The sequence below is a fragment of the Diplotaxodon limnothrissa genome, linkage group LG20 (genome assembly GCF_057381915.1).
Source record: "Diplotaxodon limnothrissa isolate DT_005_m linkage group LG20, D_limnothrissa_male_GT1.1, whole genome shotgun sequence".
NCBI lineage: Eukaryota > Metazoa > Chordata > Actinopteri > Cichliformes > Cichlidae > Diplotaxodon > Diplotaxodon limnothrissa.
The window spans coordinates 34615851-34634744 of NC_140615.1; the positions used below are offsets into that span (position 1 = coordinate 34615851).

Sequence of the window (18894 nt, forward strand, 5' to 3'; positions counted from 1 at the left end):
GTGGCTTTTTTTGTTCTGCGCCTTAACATGTGACGCCAGCTTCATCACTTTAAAAAGGCTCACGATGGACAGCAACACCAAAAACAACAACAGCGCTGCAAATGATAAAACTGTTGAAAGCATTACGGTGCAGCTTTTAGCGTATACTTCCTGAAAGATGCAGAGTGATAACTGCGCTTTTACAGCTGCATAATTTAAACGAAGCATTACTTTCTAACTTTGCAGATGGACGCACGGGACCGGAATAACGGGTGTGTATTGGCTAGCAAAGGAGGGCGCAGATCAGCTGAGGCGGTGCTTCGCCGGAGGGATCCTCAGTCTCTGCTCTGCGCAGTAGTTCACCGCTTCCACTCGGCAGACCTCGCCGCCTCCGTTTAAAGTTAACGACCACTTTGCTTCGCGTCTGAGAGCAGGATTTTGGTTTTGATTTTTTCTTCTGCACAGCGTCGAGACGGACTGTGTAAAGGCAACCAACACAGTGGCGGCGGAAAGGTAAATGACAAAAAAACAAAACCTTGCACCGTTCGCATTGATCGAAGTTTTAGCAAACCTCTATACGTCTTTCGGCTGCAGATGAGCCCCAGTCAAATAAGAGAGAGTAAAATTTCGTCTTGGTTTTGCGCTGCTATTAAGAATTGAATGAAAAGATCCGAGCAGATTCATGAGGATATCGATGAATTTCAGCTTGGTGCTTTTTTGCTGCTAATAACAGAGTAATTCACTCAGCAGATCAGCCTTTTAAAAATCCCCACAAACATGCAAAATTTCAGTTCCCTTTGCCAATAAGTTTGGTACCTTTGTCAGCCTATTTCATGTGTCAGAGTAGGAAATGGTAAGCATGTAGGCTGCTAAACACCTGAAGATACTTCATGTAAAACACTTACTGTTTTCTGTTTGTCCAAGCATGTCAGCAGCATACTCGACAAACAGGTTATTGGGTGATTACACTGCCTGATAGGACTTTATCTGAGTAACCCCCATCTGAGATTACAGGTGTTGCAGGGTATGGTGCTACACCAGTGGGAAAAAACAATAAGTACACCCCATAAGGGCTTTTGTATGAGTTTTCGTCACTACTGGGAAGGCAAAATCCTTCCTGGTGTGAAGTAGGTGATGGGGCACGTTGGTGAATAGCACTATTGCATTGTTTACTCAAACCTCTCCTTTCACTGGCATATGTCTGCAAAACACGAGTCCCCATGTTAAGTGGAAAAAGAAAGCATACAGGACAGTCTAGATATCAGGTTTGTGCCCCCCATCACCACTCTTTTTGTCCCAAACTCTCCAGTTTTGCAAGCGCTTTACATCCAAGTGATTTAATTTACAGAGCAGTTTTTCCTTTGTCATCTTGTGAGCAGGTTATTTTTAACGCTGAATAGGCTCCGAGGTGCTCATTTGTTTGCGGCTGCAAGAGGGTTTTTAGGAACAGACAATCAATAGTGTAGTCAGGTCAATTGTGCCATTGTTCACGTTTGCATCACAGGCTAGAGGATGTAAATTAAGTAGAATTCAGCCCATTCTGTGACTTTCGGTTTAACTTGCACATTTTTAATGTTCCAGCTATAGTTTTGCAGGATATGAGAAAGGATGAGCTTCCCTTCCTTTATTATATTAGCAAACCAGCCTAAAATGAATGAGCTACTACCTGTGAATATGGCATGAAGTGTCCTACATCAGTAATTTTCAGTAACACACTATGGTAGCATGCTGCGACTTGTAACGCTGATCCTTTCCAGTGAAGAAAATTCCTCAAAGTACAGGTTTTTTCCCAGTTCATAATTGGTCTTTAGTTGGCGGTAACTACACAAGTAAGCATGATCAGATCACATAAGTTAAAAGCAAAGATTAGGTATCTTATTTGACAGAAGTCCAGTTATTTCCACATTAGTGCTGATCATTTTGAAATAAAAATATGTATTATGCAAGAATTAATAAAGCCTCAATCAACAAAACTGGTTTTTCTGGCTCTGACTGAACCATTTAAAAATGTTCAATGCAGGAAATCCCGAATCTGTATATTATAGCTCTTTCGGATGGAAAAGACTAAATTACTGGTATGATAGTGGAAAATACCGCTGAACAGCACTTGAGATCATTTTAAAAGAAATGTAACATTTGTTTCATTTTTAGTTGTGGAGAGATCTGTGGGTGAACCAGACGAGACTCCCTGATAAGTGCAAACAGTCACACCATAAAAGCAATATGACAGCATGCACTCTCACTAGTCTGGGCAGGTTTGAGGGGTTTTTTTCTGAAGGCAGTATGGTGTTCTACGGGGCTGTCTCCACACACACAAACACGCACACACAGCTATTATATAAGTCACATTCAAGTCTGAACTCAGAGTGATGGGCTGCTTTCACTTTGAAGCTTGTGAGCATGTAAAGCCCTGCCTACATTTCCAAGAAATGTGTGATTCATGCTGTAGTGAATAGCTTTTGTTGTTTTTTTGTTCAGTCTTTTTTTGTCTTGATTTACAAGCCATGTTTATTATGTTCACATTATCCAGTATTCCTCCTAACTGGAGCCTGCAGTTTGCATTCTTCAAATATCACCAAACAGTGGTAGACAAGGGAAAGCCCTGTTTAACAGAGCATGCTCAATTCTGACTGTGGAATTGTTTTGGCCCAGCTTTGTGCGCTCTATCTATCTATCTATCTATCTATCTATCTATCTATCTATCTATCTATCTATCTATCCTGATCGATGAAAGTTATAATGAAGTTTTACTGAAGATGACCCCCCCCCCCCCCCCCCCAAAAAAAAAAAAAAAAAAAAACAACCCAAAAAACAAAACAAAACAGAAGTAGAAGCACTACATAAATGTGCAGAAGTACCATTTTTCCACCACCACCAGTTAGTGGTTTGTAACTTCAGGCTTAACCTGCAAACTGACCCCTTAAGCAAACAGTCCTTTTATAGTTAGGGGAGTGTTTCCCTCTTCATGCAATGAGTCACAGTAGCATCTGCATGTAGAACGCAATTTGGAGCGTGTCCTCTAGTTTTGAAGGCCAACCAAGACCTGTGGTGTGGGAGGAGGCACCGATGAAGGGGGAAGACTCACAGTTATGACTGGGCTCCCCTTCCCTCTAATGGATACCCCCCCCCCCCCCTTTCTGCCTCTGGATCCTCCTACCTGTTAGTCACCCATGGCAGCACTTTGACAGAGAGCAGCTGATGTAGGGAAACACTTTCCATAGCAACCAAACATGTCTGTCCTTCCACTTGTGTTAACCCGATGCATTCGGCACACGGTTCAATGAGCAGACTCGTTGTGGATTCGAGAGAAAAACAAATGGCCAACATTGTATGTTGACTTCTCTTTCTTCAAAGAACCTACGCAGTGTTTTCCAACCGCAGAATGACGGAGTCAGTGACTTACACCCTGCAAGTGTTGCAAAACAGCAGATTTCCTTGACACAAGGCGTAGGCGTTATGACAGCTTGCACAAACATTAGCCTGCGTGGAAAAAGGTCATCCCCAAGTATACCTTCAAGTGCCTGTTGTAAACATGGTGGTTTTAGGGTCGTTGACAGTTTTAAATGAAGACTTTAAGAGCTCATAATTAAACCCTTGCCATATGTTAAGGAAAATGTAAATGGAACTGTCGCTTTAATCCTCCAGTTTTATTTTTGTAGTTTTTTTTGTTGTTGTTGGGGTTTTTTTTTGTCCGTGTGGTGAAAGCAGTTGCTTTGGTGTTTTTTCTTTTGGGCAAGTGGTCAGAAGTTAAAGCCGCTGTCAGGCCTGAGACAGGTGGTTTTTTTCAGAAGTTTATTTGGGAAGTCGATGTTTCTGTCACGAGTCGTTGCTAACCACTTTAACGTTTAAATTGTTCTTCAGTGCTATTTGAAGAACCACTACTGCGCCAGTAGCTTCTGTGCACGGCTGCTCAGAATAGGTTGCATCATTTATTCTGTACTGATTATATGGAGCAACATTTTGTTTAAACAGTTATACCTCAAACTGTCTGTCTGTCGAGCAAATCAAAGTAAATCACGTAGAAGAACTGTACTCTTTTTAGGCCAAATATGAATTTACATAGCCAAGACTCTACCACATAAACTTTATATAAAGGAACACAAACAGTTCCTTCATAAGGTATCTGCCATTTAATGTTATCAGTGGGACCTTATTGACCTGACTTAGTCACATGGTCTGTATTCGGTCTTACCGAGCTTCAGGCATTTGTGAAACCTCCTGAAATATGTATGCCCACTTTAGTAAGCTCATTTAGTCAAGGCCATAATTTTTCAAAGAAATCCATCCCATGTTTTTGAGTGTAAACAACTGGCTCGTGTGCATTACACTCTTCATCCGTCCTCTGAGAACATAGAATGCTTCTTCCTGTCCTGACTGGTCCCGATTTCCCACTCTGCATCGTGCATGCAAATCATTATCTAATCAGGAAGTGTGGAATCAGATTACTCAGATAGGCTCAAGATCTAGTGGAACCAGACAATAATGATGATGATGGTGATGATGATGACCATGATGCTCTGGGAAGGAGAGAAAATAGGCACGACGCTGTTCATGACATCATGAACAAAAAACACCTAAAACGTATCGAAAATGAGGTGTCTTTTTATCTGCAAATAAAAACTCACTCGTAAGCTTGTTTTTAGTTTATTTCTGGGGCAGTTTTTAAAGAGATGGAGACAGGAGAACATTTATAGAATAAAGAGGTTCAGGCTGTAATCTGGTGATCAGTAGCAGATGGCTTCTCATGATTCCTCCATGTGTCACTTTGCTGTCGATAAAAACCTGGCCCACCTGATCGGCTGCATAAACAAAGTGCTAGGCAACGGCTCTGACCTTTTGAGGGAATTAAGTGAGGACAGCCTGAACCTTTCGGAGCCCAAAGAGAGAGCAAATGGATTCAAAGGGAGTGGGTGTTATTTCAGATTATTTCATTTCATTTTCTCAGGACGTTCTTTAAGTACTCTGATTTTCCTGTTTGGTGCAGGCAGCCTTCACTAATGCCTAAACAGACTGCACATAGATGTGTGAAAACACCTGTAGACAGCTGTGTGAACGGCACATTTACAGTTCGTCAGCCCGGACGGAACACCACCATGAATTTTTTTTATTCTGTTATTCATAAGACTGGATTTGCAGCGTGTGCATGAAACTCGTCTTTAATAAGAAACAAACAAAAATGATTTTTCTTGTAATAATTTTATTAATGAACACATTTTTAAGCATGAAATCACCATCATTTCTAGTGGGTGCTTTAAAGTTTGTTCATAATCAGATTAGTGTTCTCAGTTTTTCAAACCTGAATCTATTTTGTTGTTGTTTGCCTTCGAAGTCTTATTTTGCATTCCAGTTTCCATTTCTAAACAGTAATAAAATCAATTAGGAGACGATTCAAACTTTGACATAGTGTACTTGTACTCTTAGAGAGTGTTATATAAACGGTATTTAATGGTTTTAAGTACCCATTACCGCTGCACAAGAATGCGGAAGAAGAACAGATCGATTTATAAAAAGTCTTCCCTGCATTGCCTCATCATGGTAATATAATTCAGACAAATGGCCTGTATTTATATAGCGCTTTACTAGTCCCTAAGGACCCCAAAGCGCTTTACATATCCAGTCATCCACCCATTCACGCACACATTCACACACTGGTGATGGCAGCTACATTGTAGCCACAGCCACCCTGGGGCGCACTGACAGAGGCGAGGCTGCCGGACACTGGCGCCACCGGGCCCTCTGACCACCAGCAGTAGGCAACGGGTGAGGTGTCTTGCCCAAGGACACAACAACCGAGACTGTCCAAGCCGGGGCTCGAACCAGCAACCTTCCGATTACAAGACGAACTCCCAGCTCTTGAGCCACGATCGCCCCAAAACAAAACCTAATGTAGCTCGCTGTGATTTATAGCACAGAATGACAAATACAAAATATTCTGTCATGTGGAGTATTCACGGGTTAAACCAGTGCTGGTGTAATCCTTTTGAGAAAAGCCAAGTAAATTTAGCAAAAGGATGACAGGATAATAATAGATGAGAAAATGTGTAAAAGAAAGAATTCGTGACAAGTTCAGAGGAGCCATAAAATCTTTGAACAGCCTGAGTCTTGTCAGTTTTACAGCAATATTTAACACTGTACCTACGTATCCTCTCCTTTATTTAATACAGCAAGGGTTCTGTTTGATTATTAATTCAATATTTCATTTCTAGATGGGAGAAAAATGGCACGTTTTTTGCCTTAACATTAAAGAAATGGATACTAAATCAGAAAAGCACGTGTGCTATTTCTTGGTGCCAGACGTGATGGAGAGATTTCCTGGCTCACCTAATTGTAGAACATTGATCACGAGTATGTTAGGTATACTAGAAATTTGCTATTGATTTTATCCGTGCATTTCCTTAGGAACCATTTTTATCCACACACATCTAAAACAACATTAAACAGGATGTCAGGATGCCACTTTGCTCCCTTCCATTAACCAGTTTCTCCTCTTTCTTTAATTAGTTATGAGCTGTATGCTTTCCTGTCATTATAGAATTCATCCCCCATCATGTGGAGTTGTTAAAAGTAACATACCAAATCTTCATCCGCACTTCACGCTTCCTTGCTTCTGAACGACTTGCCGGGCCAGTTTTTATTGAACTTACAAGCTCTTTTTCTGTGTCAGATTCAAATTCACGCTGTCTTTCAGCCTTCTGTGACATTTAAGTCTCTTCCTTTTGTTTAACGGGGAGGCCCCTTGACGAGCCAGTTTGGTTTTTGCAACCTCTCCACAAGGTTTTATTGTTTATCTGTGCATTTTAACACACCAGTGCATCTTCTTGTCCTAAATGAAACCAAAATACTCCCTGTAGCTGGTACTTTGCAAAACTAATGTGGGCCAGTGAGTACATGGAAAAAGACTTTGGGTGCAAAAAATCCCTAGACACAAGGCATCATGGGAAAATTTAGCCTCAAATTATTTTTGAAAGCCTTTCGGCCCAGTTTCCATTGGCTAGTCGCATACTCTGGTGGTGTGAGATCTAAAACAAACAGTGTAAAAGCACAAGTGCTTAAAGTTTGCTGTGTTTGGCAGTGAAGTTGCATTTTAGTGCATCATACGAGGAAAAATGTTATCATGTTGAGGAAAAACTGTGGGCGTATGCACCTGGACCACAGTGACAATATTGCGTTCTGATTTAAAAACGCCCTGTTGTGGTTGTTTTCTGATTAAAGACATTTTAATGTGTGCACAGTTCTGTGTACTCTTGCTTCTGCTTCAAAGAAAGTTTGGATGTTAAGAGCGATTCTCCCTGTCTATAATCATGGATTTTTACAGAGCGAGATGAGAGATGCTATCTTTTGCTTGCAGCCACGCTTTTATGTTTTACAAAGAGGCAGGCTAGCGTGCACCCACCTTCTCTTTTCTCTCCGTCTACATCTCACTGTTTCTCTCGCTGCCTGCTTGTTCACAGGCAGGCAGTTTGTGCAGAAGCAGGCACCATGTCCTCCCCCACAAACCCAGAGGTGAAGGAACTGAACCCTGTCGACTTTATCCAGCTACAACAGTACATTGAATGTGAGTACAGACAGGCGGGCAGGCAGGCAGCTTTCTCAGCGCTTAACACCCCCCTCCACTTCCACTTCCACCCACACACACTCATTTACACTCGCTCATGGTTTCTCATATCTAGAGGAGGTAGCAGTCTACCACATTCTCTTTTTCTGCAAATTGAGCATGCATATATATATATATATATATATATTGTTGTACTCCAGATAAATCTATATTTATGGTGTAATCATATACACAGATGACATTTAGAAGTGTGGATTAAAAACGTTTGCACACAAAGTCGAATGGACGAAGTATGCGTGCGTATCCCTGTGTGACCTGCGTGTCTTTGCTTCCAGACAACAACTTGAAGGTGAAAGATGTGCTGAGGGAATTCTATGCAGATGGCAGTCTGGCCCGGCACAGGCATGGAGAGGTGAGGGGACAGAGTGTCCTGCTGTTCACAGTCAAATCCATCCCTCCAAAACTAATTCACAGAGATGCCATCTAAAAGCTTCATAGCTCAACAGAATAATAGGTCTGAGAGTAGCTGTTCGCTGTAAAATGAGAATAAGATTTACGTGTATTGGGCAGTTATTAATTATCCTTCGCTGATGAATTAGATTTCAACCTGCAGTATCGATCAGGCTGACTAAGCTGTCCATGAGAAATATCGTCAGCGTATTCAAGCGAGACTGCAAATGTAAATTACCTCCTTAGATTTGCCCACGCAGCAAGGCCTTGTTTAACAGTGTGCTGGCTTTCCTCATGCAGTGTAAGCTCAGATGTGATTGAACAGCAAAAAAAAGACTGCTCAAATCAATGGCTGATGCTGACTAGTAATTTGTGAAGACAGCAAATACAATAATTTCTTAAGTATTTATTACAGCAGTGAAAGTTTATTTGCCACTTTGAGTTTAATTAGAAGAATGAAATGTTGTTTTTCATAATGGGAGAGAACACAGTTGCGTCCATAAAGTTACAAGTTAATTGCTGTCAAAATACAAATACGGCTACAAGACTACATTTAAATGATTTGTTGGAAATGTTGTTGTGTTTTGGTGCTGCAGCTCCGTTAGTCTCTCTCCCTTGTTTTTTTTTTCTTTGTGTGATCCGGCTGCCTTGCATTTATGTTATTTATTACTCGGGCAGCTCTGCAGGGTAAAAAGTATGGAAATGCATAAGCAACAAGAAATGGGTTTGTAGTTCACCATTATCAGGGGACTACAGCTTGTTAGCCCTGCAGCATAATATCATGTGAGAAACACAGATGCCATGCCAGACAGATGGACTGAAATCTTCAAGCAGGAGCTTATTTTTTTGTTTTATGTCATTGTCACATGACACCCTGTAGACACTTTGTTTTGGTACATTTTTCAATTATTGATTAAATCTATTTGAGAAGCTTTTGAGGCTTCTGAGATCTTGCCAATCCCTATTTGAGCTTAGAACAGCTGATAAAGTGACGCTTGTAAAATATATGTTTTTCACACAGTTGTTCATAGTATTATATTTTTTTTATTTTCAGAAGTAACAAGCATATTATATACAAATAAGCTTCAACCCATTCATTTCGTGCTTCACTAGACCGCTGTAAACAGAACATGCTTCTCCCATTCATGTTTTTTTCCCAGTGCATCAATGAAGAAGGCTTTCGTCTGTTTCTCAAGACATATTTAGAAGTGGAGGACTTCCCTGTGGATCTCTGCCAGAGACTCTTCCGCTCCTTTCAAAACTCTGAACCCGGCCAAGAAGACAGTACCAGTGAGATTATACATACGCACCGTGCATACAAACAGCTTACCGCCTTTTCAGCCGACCCTTTTTGCCTCATGGCCGATTTGGCATGCGTGCAGTTATCACCACATCCCTGCATCGTACTGTTTGTATACATATGTTAACTAGAGAATTCACAGCCTCCTCTCTCGCCTCAATCTCTCCTGTAGAGGAAGTCTTCCTTAAAGATGTCTCATGTTACTTCTCTCTACTTGAAGATGGCCAGCCCAGGGACAAACTGGAGTGTGAGTTTTTGTTTTCTTTTGTGCCCAAAATAGTAATGACTCATCTAGCAGCTCCACTTTCATTTCCATTCTTTCTTCAGTTGCTTTCAGGCTTTATGACAGAGATGGGAATGGAGTTTTGGACAGCTCTGTAAGTTGTTGAGAAAATCTTTTAAAGTATATTTAAAACATCTTCAAAACAGCCGCAACACTAAAACAAGCCTGCTACATTTTGAACAGGAAGTAGATCGGATTATTGCACAGATGATGCACGCTGCAGAATATCTCGACTGGGATGTGTCAGAGCTCAAGCCGGTAAGTCCCAGAATATAAATGTAATGCAAATGTTCTGCATGCACTGCACTTAGGTAACGTATAGTAAATGTATGTGAAGACAGATTTATTTGCACAAGACATCCATAACAGTGTCGGGTACACACTATATGGCACTTCTTGTTACTCATTTGCCAGAGGTTCATAAAGTGATAAGCTTCTCTGCATATACAATTTACAGATTCCAGCTCGACTAGTTTCAGAAACCACATGGCCCTTTAAGTAATAGAAACGTGTGTGCTGATTGGATAATAACAACTGAATGTGATTTCATCAGGTTCTGAAGGACATGATGACAGCAATTGATGCTGACAGCAGCGGCACAGTTTCTCTGGATGAGTGGGTACAAGGAGGCATGAACAACGTTCCCTTGCTGGTCTTGCTGGGTCTAAAGGTGCTTTTAAAAGGAGCGTGTGTTGGCTCCAAAGTCCAAGCTCAAATATATTTCTTTTTTATAGCAGATATCTCACAAAGTGGTAACTACTCTTGTAAATTCCTGGCCTCGCATGCCTCGCCTCTGTCCTTCGCCTCCTCCTCCTTTTCCCTAAAGCCCTTTTTGCCAACTCACTGTTACAGGGTGTGGTAATCTCATTCCTTCCATGCTCTGCACCATCAGAATGCCTTTGTGTTTTCCGTTTATTCTGCACAATATGAATGCTGGAATGATATAGCAGTGCTTAGCGCTAAGGCCGTGTATATACAACTAAGGAAATAATTAAAGGAAAGCACCCTAAGATTAAAAGAAAACAAATGACAAAAAGGGTTTCCCTTTGTTGGTATGTGCCAATCCATGTAATTAAAGAAACATTTTCATATGCTTGCACCTCCCCTTCCACTCAGAGCTAGACTCTCAGCTTTTCAGCACTTAAAAACTTAAACCCAAAGAGCTCAAGCATATTTGTTTGTTATTTTTGTAATTTTATTTTTGGGACTACAAACCAAGCAGAAACATCTTTGGGTCTAATGGAATTTCTCTTGCGAGACTTTTCTCACGTGTCACTCTGACCTTTTCCTAAAATGTTTTAATCCCAAACAGAGTAACAGTTTCCCACCACCATCTGTACAATTTGTATACAAGTCTGGTATATTTTATTTTATTATAAATACTTAAGGAGTTACACATGCTTGCATTGACCGGTTGTATTAATCTGAGGCTAGTATTCACAAGAGTTAAACAGAACTCTCCATTGACAATTCAGTTTTTCATTTCATCCCTTTAAAATGAATCCATTTATTATTGGCCCTATACTTTAAAGGGGTTTGATGAGATCCGCTTTGTGTTATCGATGTTTAATGTGTTGCCAACAATATAGAGCTACGCACAGTCTGTTTGACAGTTAGCTGCAGCGACCTAAACCCACAAACTAGATTGTGTGTTTGGCCTCTGCAACAATGCCAGGGACTTCCCCTCCAGCTATTTCTAGCCACCAGTGGACATTTGAAGCCTAGGGTGCATGAATTCAGCCCCCTCACAGTTCCTGTATGCTGATTCGCAATTCTGTCTACTGATCCTCTTGCAGCAAGTGAAAGGGTGATACATCCTGTCATTTAAAAAAAAATGTTTCAGTATCTAATCTGGATAAGAACGCTGACCACTCAGTAAACAGATTGAAACAATTTTATAATCTTCTGTTAAGCGAGATTATAGATAGTTTTGATTTGAATGTCCATGAAGTTGTGCGTTGTGTGATGATATGTAGAGTCACCGCCATACTACATAATGAGCCATCTCATTAAGTTTAATAATGAATGGGTGCAAAAGATGAAAATCATGCCTTGTTGTGGAACTAATATCTAAGAATTGGAAGAGAGAACAGCTTCTGTTCTTGCAAACATATATTTTTCTGTTCAAAAATCATATTCACAAAATAAAAGATCATAAACTGTTTTATTCTTCCCTTTCTTGCACTGACTTCTTCATTGACTGTTGTTTCAACAAATAGATGACCCAGAAAGACGGCCAACACCTGTGGAGGATGAAAAATTTTAACAAGCCTGTTTACTGCAACGTGTGTCACAGCATGCTGCTGGGTTTGAGGAAGCAGGGACTGTGTTGCACCTGTGAGTACAAGAACTAACCAGAAGAGGGCGCAAGGAAGTGTCTAATTTGAAAATTGCATAATTTTTTTTTTGGGATTAATCAATGCTCATCTGCCTCCTTGACATTTACCACAGTAATTTATATGTATTTACAAATTATGTGACAGCTGGTTTGTGTGTCGTTTTGTGCAGCCTGCAAATACACAGTCCACGGTCGCTGTGCAAACAAGAACCCGGCCCCTTGCGCCAGGACATACGTGAAGTCAAAGAAAGAAATAGGGGTATGCTGATGTCTCCATGACAACCTTTACAGTCACATGCACGGTCTAAATTTGATTTCATGCTATGTCTGAGTGCTCTTACATGGACAATTTAAAATCCATCTCACTTTTCAGGTTTCAACACACGACTGGGTGAGTGGGAACTGTGACTCTAGGAAGTGTGACAAATGCCAGAAGAAGATCAAGAGCTTACAAGGCCTAACAGGCAAACACTGTGTGTGGTGCCACACGATGGTGAGCAAACATATCAGTGCATGACTCACTGAGGAATAAATTTGAGTAAATTATTTTCTAATCAAGGAGGAGATTTGATTTAGTTGCATTCTGGAATTGTTGTGCGCATTTGTATCTATTGAATCCAGGAAGCCTCCTTTCTATACAGTTTTTTTTATTGTATGCTCTAAATCTGCACTGTATTTCTGAGTAATTTTATTTGTATTCTACAGCGTCATGATCAATGTGTGGACCAAGAGTCAACACCGTGTACGTGTGGGCTGCTCAGAGACCATATTCTTCCTCCATGGGCCATATATCCTGTTATAAAGGTACACAACTATCCTCAGGCACATCTCAAGCAAATGCACAGCTCAGAGAGTACGCAAACAGTGCCTCTCTCACACCAACGCAAAGCATAACATTGGCCAGAGGCTGTTTTTTTCATTGGTAAATCATTCTCACCTGTGTGGCATTTTGTTAGGTACACAGTGTAGATATTTTTTATCCAAGGAACGCTATGATATTTTTAATGATTTATTTACTCTCTGTCTTTATTGTTCTCCCTAAAGGAGAGACCAAATAATGTAAAAAATGGCTGCTCTGGGTCAGGAGATGACAGCGAGCTCAATACCACTCCTGACGGACAAGTGCTTCAGGTATTATTCATGCAAGCAAAAGCTTTTCATTAAAGCTGAATAACAAGAGCTCAAAAATGTACACCATGCTATTAGTGTGGGGTTTGCTTTTTATATTCCTTTAGTATAATACCTGTAACATTTGTTTATTAATCATCAGATCTGCCCTGTGCTGAACGCCCATCCTCTTCTAGTGTTCGTCAACCCTAAAAGTGGTGGTAAGCAGGGAGAAAGGTGAGCTCGGAAAAGAATATTTTACTGGAAAAAGAGATTTCAAATCCATGAACATTGTGCAACTTGGTTTTCTTTATGTTTTCTTTATTTCAGAGTGCTGCGCAAATTTCAGTTTTTACTGAATCCACGACAAGTATACAACCTTTCAAATGGTGGCCCTGGACCAGGGTAAGTAAAGTGATACAAGAGTTTTTGTTCAAATTGATTTTAATATTAGATTATTTCTTACCACATTATCCTGAGTACTTACTTAAACCTCCATAACTTCCCCCCAAAATATCTTTCACATTTCTTTCAGTTTGAGTTTCTTCAGAAATCTTAAGGAGTACAGGATCTTGGTGTGCGGTGGAGACGGCACAGTTGGGTGGATTCTCGATGCAATAGGTGAGATTGTTGGCATAAACTTCACAACATCACATGTGAAATTGATTGTTACACGCTTTGTATTTCCTTCCCTTTTTTTTGTATTCAGACAAAGGCAATCTGCTGGTGCGGCCACCTGTTGCTGTACTTCCTCTTGGCACAGGAAATGACCTTGCTCGATGCCTTCGCTGGGGAGGAGGTGAGAAACGAAGAGATGAAGTGTTCCCTTATGTAAATAAGATAATACTTGCACGTCACTATTTTCACGTTATGGCGCCACTGTCTATGTGTGCTTTCAGACAGTGGTTGCACTAATTAAATGGGCTTCAGCAAGTTCTCAAAATTACAGTTCTCTTGTCTTCATCTTTAAGGGTATGATGGTGAAGATCTGAACCGTATTCTTAAAGACATTGAGGGGAGCTCCCAGGTGCTGATGGATCGCTGGAGCGTGCAGGTTATCACTGATGAGAATCAAGAGGAGGGTGACCCAGTGCCATATGAAATAATCAACAACTACTTCTCTATTGGAGTTGTGAGTTTCTCATAAATGTGTAATACAAGAGGAAGTGTTTTATTTTCGGTTTAGTAGGTCGTATAATTGCTATATTGTTTTGTGTTTGCAGGATGCCTCCATTGCCCACCGGTTTCACACAATGAGGGAAAAACATCCTCAGAAATTCAACAGCAGGTTTGCATATTTGTTTGAATATTATGTGTCTCTAGGGCACATTGTCAGGAACAGTAAACAAAGCGAATGCATTCCTGCTTATAGCAATACAACAGTGTTTCATAGCTTAACAGATGCACAGTTTAAAAACACAACAGAGCTAAAAGACAGCAAATTTTCTCTTCGCAACATGACTTCTATATTTCCTGTTTGCCTTTGCAATTACTGATTTTTTTAAAGCAGTAAAAGGCACGAATGCTCGAGGTGACAGCAGATGTCTGTGGCACCAAGTGTTGCTGCTTGACTCCTACTCTTTCTAAAGCACTGCGTGCACTAAAAGGAGAAAATGTTCTGTGAAAGTGAAGTATCACATAAACCTAAAGGAGACGCTTTTTCTAACGGCAGAATGAAGAACAAGCTGTGGTATTTTGAATTTGCCACTTCAGAAACCATCTCTGCTTCCTGCAAAAAACTGAGCGAAAACTTAACAATCGAGGTGAGAGCGCAGCACACAAGTTTGCTGTTTGCTACTTTGAAATAAGTAGCCTCGATACAAAACAGCAATCAGAGACAGCGCACTGATATTTCACTCTAACGCTGCGGTGCGCTGTACTGTCTCCAGTGTTGCGGTACTCCCCTGGATCTCAGTGCTGTGTCTCTTGAGGGTGTTGCTATCCTGAACATTCCTAGCATGCATGGTGGGTCCAACCTGTGGGGTGAGACCAAAAAAGTGGACACTAAGGGACTGACGGCGCAGGAAGAGCCGGAGGTGATCGTCAATCCAGAAATCCTGAAAGTGACTTCCCAAGGTATTTTGCAGTTGACCTGTATTATTCAGATGTCTGATCTAACAGCAGTGGTCCTGAGAGAACACAATGAAATTAATGAAATTATAATTAGCAGCAAGTATAAAGTTTACCTAAATTCATCCTCACCACAAGCCTCATCTCCTGACCTGAAGTCACGGCTCTAATACACAGAAACGTGCAATAATATGTTTATTTCTTTCTGATATTGTAACGATTTCTTGTCAGCAAATTAGACATGCAACAACTGACAACCAGCAACATCGAAAACTAAACAACGTCAGACGGATATAAGCTAACATTATGTTTGCTTTAGTGTCCTAAAGATTACATTTTCCCTTTGTTAAATTCCTTCCTTCAACATATGGAAGTTTATTCACTATGTGAATGTTATCAGCAGCATTTACTGATAGAAAAGTTCAGCTTATCCTCAAACTCACATCAGCATCAGCGTCATTGGACAGAAGTAAGGTTCACTGACTCATCGACTCACCATAGACACATTAGACTTTTCACAAAGTTTAACCTGTCACCAACTCCTTTATGAGTCTTTTTACGAGCCACCAGCAGTGTGTTCATTAAGTACTTATCTCTCTTCATCCATTCTGTTGGTATATATCCAGAGTATATAAACTTACTTCCTAGAGGAATTTCACCATTAAGAATGTGTTGCAGGCACCATATCTCTCTCTTTGATAGTTTTAAATAACCAGACAATCCCAAAATACACGGTAGTCATTTGCATTTTAATTTCCAAATTTTCTCCAAAAGACAGGGGGTTAGTGCTCTAGTCTAGTTAGTGCTCTAGCAACAGTACTAGAGGGTGTAATAAAAAATAAAAATCGATTTATTCCAACCAAACTTCCTCTGTTTCTAAATTACACAAATTATAATAACAGTCCAATGAAACTGGAACCCATATGATGATGTTTGCTCTAACTTTGAATGTGGAGTTACTGATTTTTCCGGCCACTTGAGGGCAGCATAACCCTGTGTACGTGAATTTGACCCCTTTAAGGTCATCTATGCTGTACTATACTGTACTTCTGTCCATCTCCATATATTTATTCTTGGATTCTACTACAAACATATTTACTACATAATTCACAGTTAAAGATAATCCCTATTTATCCTATTTATTTGTAGCAGCCCCTCTTCTCTCTTTGAAAGCGATAGTCCATTTTATGTTCAATATAGGTATTTGTTGTGCCTGAAAATGAACAAATAAATGAAATGAAATGAATGAAGTGTTTAACTTTTTTTTGACTTGCCAAAATATTAACACTTAAATGCATGGTTTTAGTGCATACATACAAATAAGTACCTGGTGCTATTTGTGTAATCTGGTTATTGAACTTTATGATACCGAGCCACCAGAATAGCAAGCCAAAATTTCAATGCATCTGTATTCTTATCTGCAAAAAAAAATGTTTATGTGTTATCTTCTTTTGATTGTACTGTAATGTCCCTCCATCATCTTATCAGAAGATTTCAGCATTCATTTGAAGTAGGCCCAATTTCTCACAGAAGGGATGCTAAGTTTCCACGTGCTTCTTCAGTGCTTGAATGACACCATGCTAACATTAGCCAACTTCCCAGAAACGATGACGCATACAGGCTGAAAGCTGTTGACATCTCAGCTGAAATCTTAAGAAGCAGAAACCAGCTTCTGCAAAAATGTTGGTTTTTTTTCTTTTTCTTGAGGTTCTCTGCACTGGTGGTTAGTTATGGTTTGCTTCTCAAACCCGTTTCCTCCTAACTATTCATCTCTATGCTGTCAGCCAAGACCTGAGTCCAACCATCCTGCCACTGTATGCACAGAGAAACTTGTGCACGTAAACTGCAGTTGTTTGCAGGTGCATGATGATTATACATTATGTATGATTATTGATATGCATTGGTGTGCTTCAAACCGCTGTTGTTATCGATCTCCACTCTGATGCACATTAAATATGAGAAGTGGCATCTGCCTCAGGCCCAATCTTGTCTTCCTTCTCTGGACTGATTAGCCTCTGCTTTCTTGTCAGACCTCAGTGATCGGCGATTAGAGGTGGTCGGCCTTGAAGGAGCGATGGAGATGGGCCAGATTTACACTGGACTCAAGAGCGCGGTGCGGCTCGCGAAAACGTCTCAGATCACCATCAGGTGAGGGGGGAAAAAAGGCACATGGACATGTTCAGACATGACAAGGCTGGGCTCTCAGCTTCAACAGTGGGTCATAGTTAGGGATCATCATTAGTTAATTTACATAAGAAGATACATTTACATTTTAATGACACATGACCATCCTGATGCATTCTGTTTATCCCTCTCTACACGTAGGACAAAGAAAGCATTACCAATGCAGATAGATGGAGAACCGTGGATGCAACCTCCCTGCACGGTAAACACTGCACAGGCACAGAAACACAGTGGCTGCTTAATGTAATGAAGTCACATGCCTGAAATGCCTGATTTTATATATTTTTTTTTTAATTTACAGATTCAAATCACACACAAGAATCAAGCCTGTATGTTGATGGGTCCTCCAGCCAAACCATCTGGCTTTTTCAAATGAAACAGACTCACGACATGCAAGTGTTTGCTGTAAATAGACAACTGACTCTTTTTCTTTGTAACATAAAATCAGTTTGGATGTGTATGCTGTAGAAAAACTGCATTGTGACAGTCAAAGTTAGGATAACTATTTCAAAAGTTCTGCATTACTGTAACACATAAACTAAGCATGGCATGATACAAATACAAATGTTATGGTACGCATTGTGGCAAAAATGACTCTGACCAAATTTTCTCAGTGTTTTCTATCAATACTCAACACTTGCTGTGTGAGTGCTAAGTGGAAGTGCTGCTCTGTAGAAACTTAAAGCAAGCTGAATATCATGCGAAGAGTAGAGTATTCAGCTCCATGTGCCTTTATTAGCTGTTCTCTTCATTATGGCTTAGGTAGACGAACATACAGGCATGCACTTTGAGCATAGACCATGTAGTATTGCTGTTTCGTTGTTGTTTTAAAGAAAGTCAGAAATATGTTTGTGTGAATTTGGAACCAAGACAGAAGAAAAGACAAAGCTATATTTCAGTGATGTTGAAGATACTTGAAAGTGTTTTTGGGAATAGCAAAGAGGCTGCATGTTGATTCACTGCCTGCTGTTCCCGTGTGTGTGTTTGTGTGCATCAGTATGAGTGTGAGGGCATAAAGCTGAGATATGTTGATTTTAATTTGTAATTTGTGATGAGTTCAATTCGAACTTATTGGTTAAGATATGTTTAAACATGTTTATTTTTATTTAAATGCTTTATAAATCATATCATTCCAGTATATCAGAAGGATGTTGATGTAATAAGTGACTGTGTAAAGATTTTAATAAATCACCTGGACTTCAGTTTTTGTTTTGTACTTCTTACAATTCGATAATTTTTACATACCACAAGGGGGCATTGCTAACTTTTTTAGTCCTGGGTCATCCTCTCATCAAAGTCTCTCTCTGGGAAAGACTTTTGACTTTTTTTTTTTATCTTAGAGATTAATCTGTTTAGTGTCACGGATCAATAATCTGTTCAGATTTCCCCCTGCTGAATTTTAACAAGTAATAAAAACACAAAATTTGCAACTAAAGGTTGGTTTGAAAGCAACAAATGTTGCTGTCACAGCAGTGTGAGCACTAACAACACAATGACACACTTGTGGAAACTCTGTCAATGGCTGGTGGTCACAAAGGTTTACACAACTGTAATGCAAACAGTCGGCCACACAGAACATTATGTAAGACCCCAGGTTTCTAATGAAATTTACACACGATTATTTCTGC

At 40.2% G+C, this 18894-nt stretch overlaps 1 protein-coding gene across 1 annotated transcript; it reads left to right on the forward strand.

Moving 5' to 3' along the window:
• The first annotated feature begins 433 nt into the window (after nt 1-433).
• On the forward strand, nt 434-18458 carry dgkaa (diacylglycerol kinase, alpha a). The gene is made up of 24 exons (XM_085344412.1): nt 434-492; nt 7431-7534; nt 7870-7946; nt 9145-9274; nt 9457-9531; nt 9612-9661; nt 9751-9825; nt 10121-10237; nt 11787-11904; nt 12076-12164; nt 12279-12398; nt 12611-12709; nt 12950-13036; nt 13176-13249; nt 13343-13417; nt 13548-13633; nt 13722-13811; nt 13984-14144; nt 14236-14300; nt 14685-14775; nt 14902-15088; nt 17113-17230; nt 17408-17468; nt 17568-18458. The coding sequence occupies exons 2-24, from the start codon at nt 7459-7461 to the stop codon at nt 17640-17642; spliced, it is 2196 nt and encodes a 731-aa protein (XP_085200538.1). The 5' UTR covers nt 434-492; nt 7431-7458; the 3' UTR covers nt 17643-18458.
• The last annotated feature ends 436 nt before the right edge of the window (nt 18459-18894 follow it).

Coding starts and splice junctions, on each gene's coding strand:
- dgkaa (XM_085344412.1), top strand. CDS start 7,459: ATGTCCTCCCCCACAAACCCAGAGGTGAAGGAACTGAACCCTGTCGAC. Junction 13,418..13,547: donor AATGGTGGCCCTGGACCAGG/GTAAGTAAAGTG, acceptor CATTTCTTTCAG/TTTGAGTTTCTTCAGAAATC. Junction 17,231..17,407: donor ACGTCTCAGATCACCATCAG/GTGAGGGGGGAA, acceptor CTCTACACGTAG/GACAAAGAAAGCATTACCAA.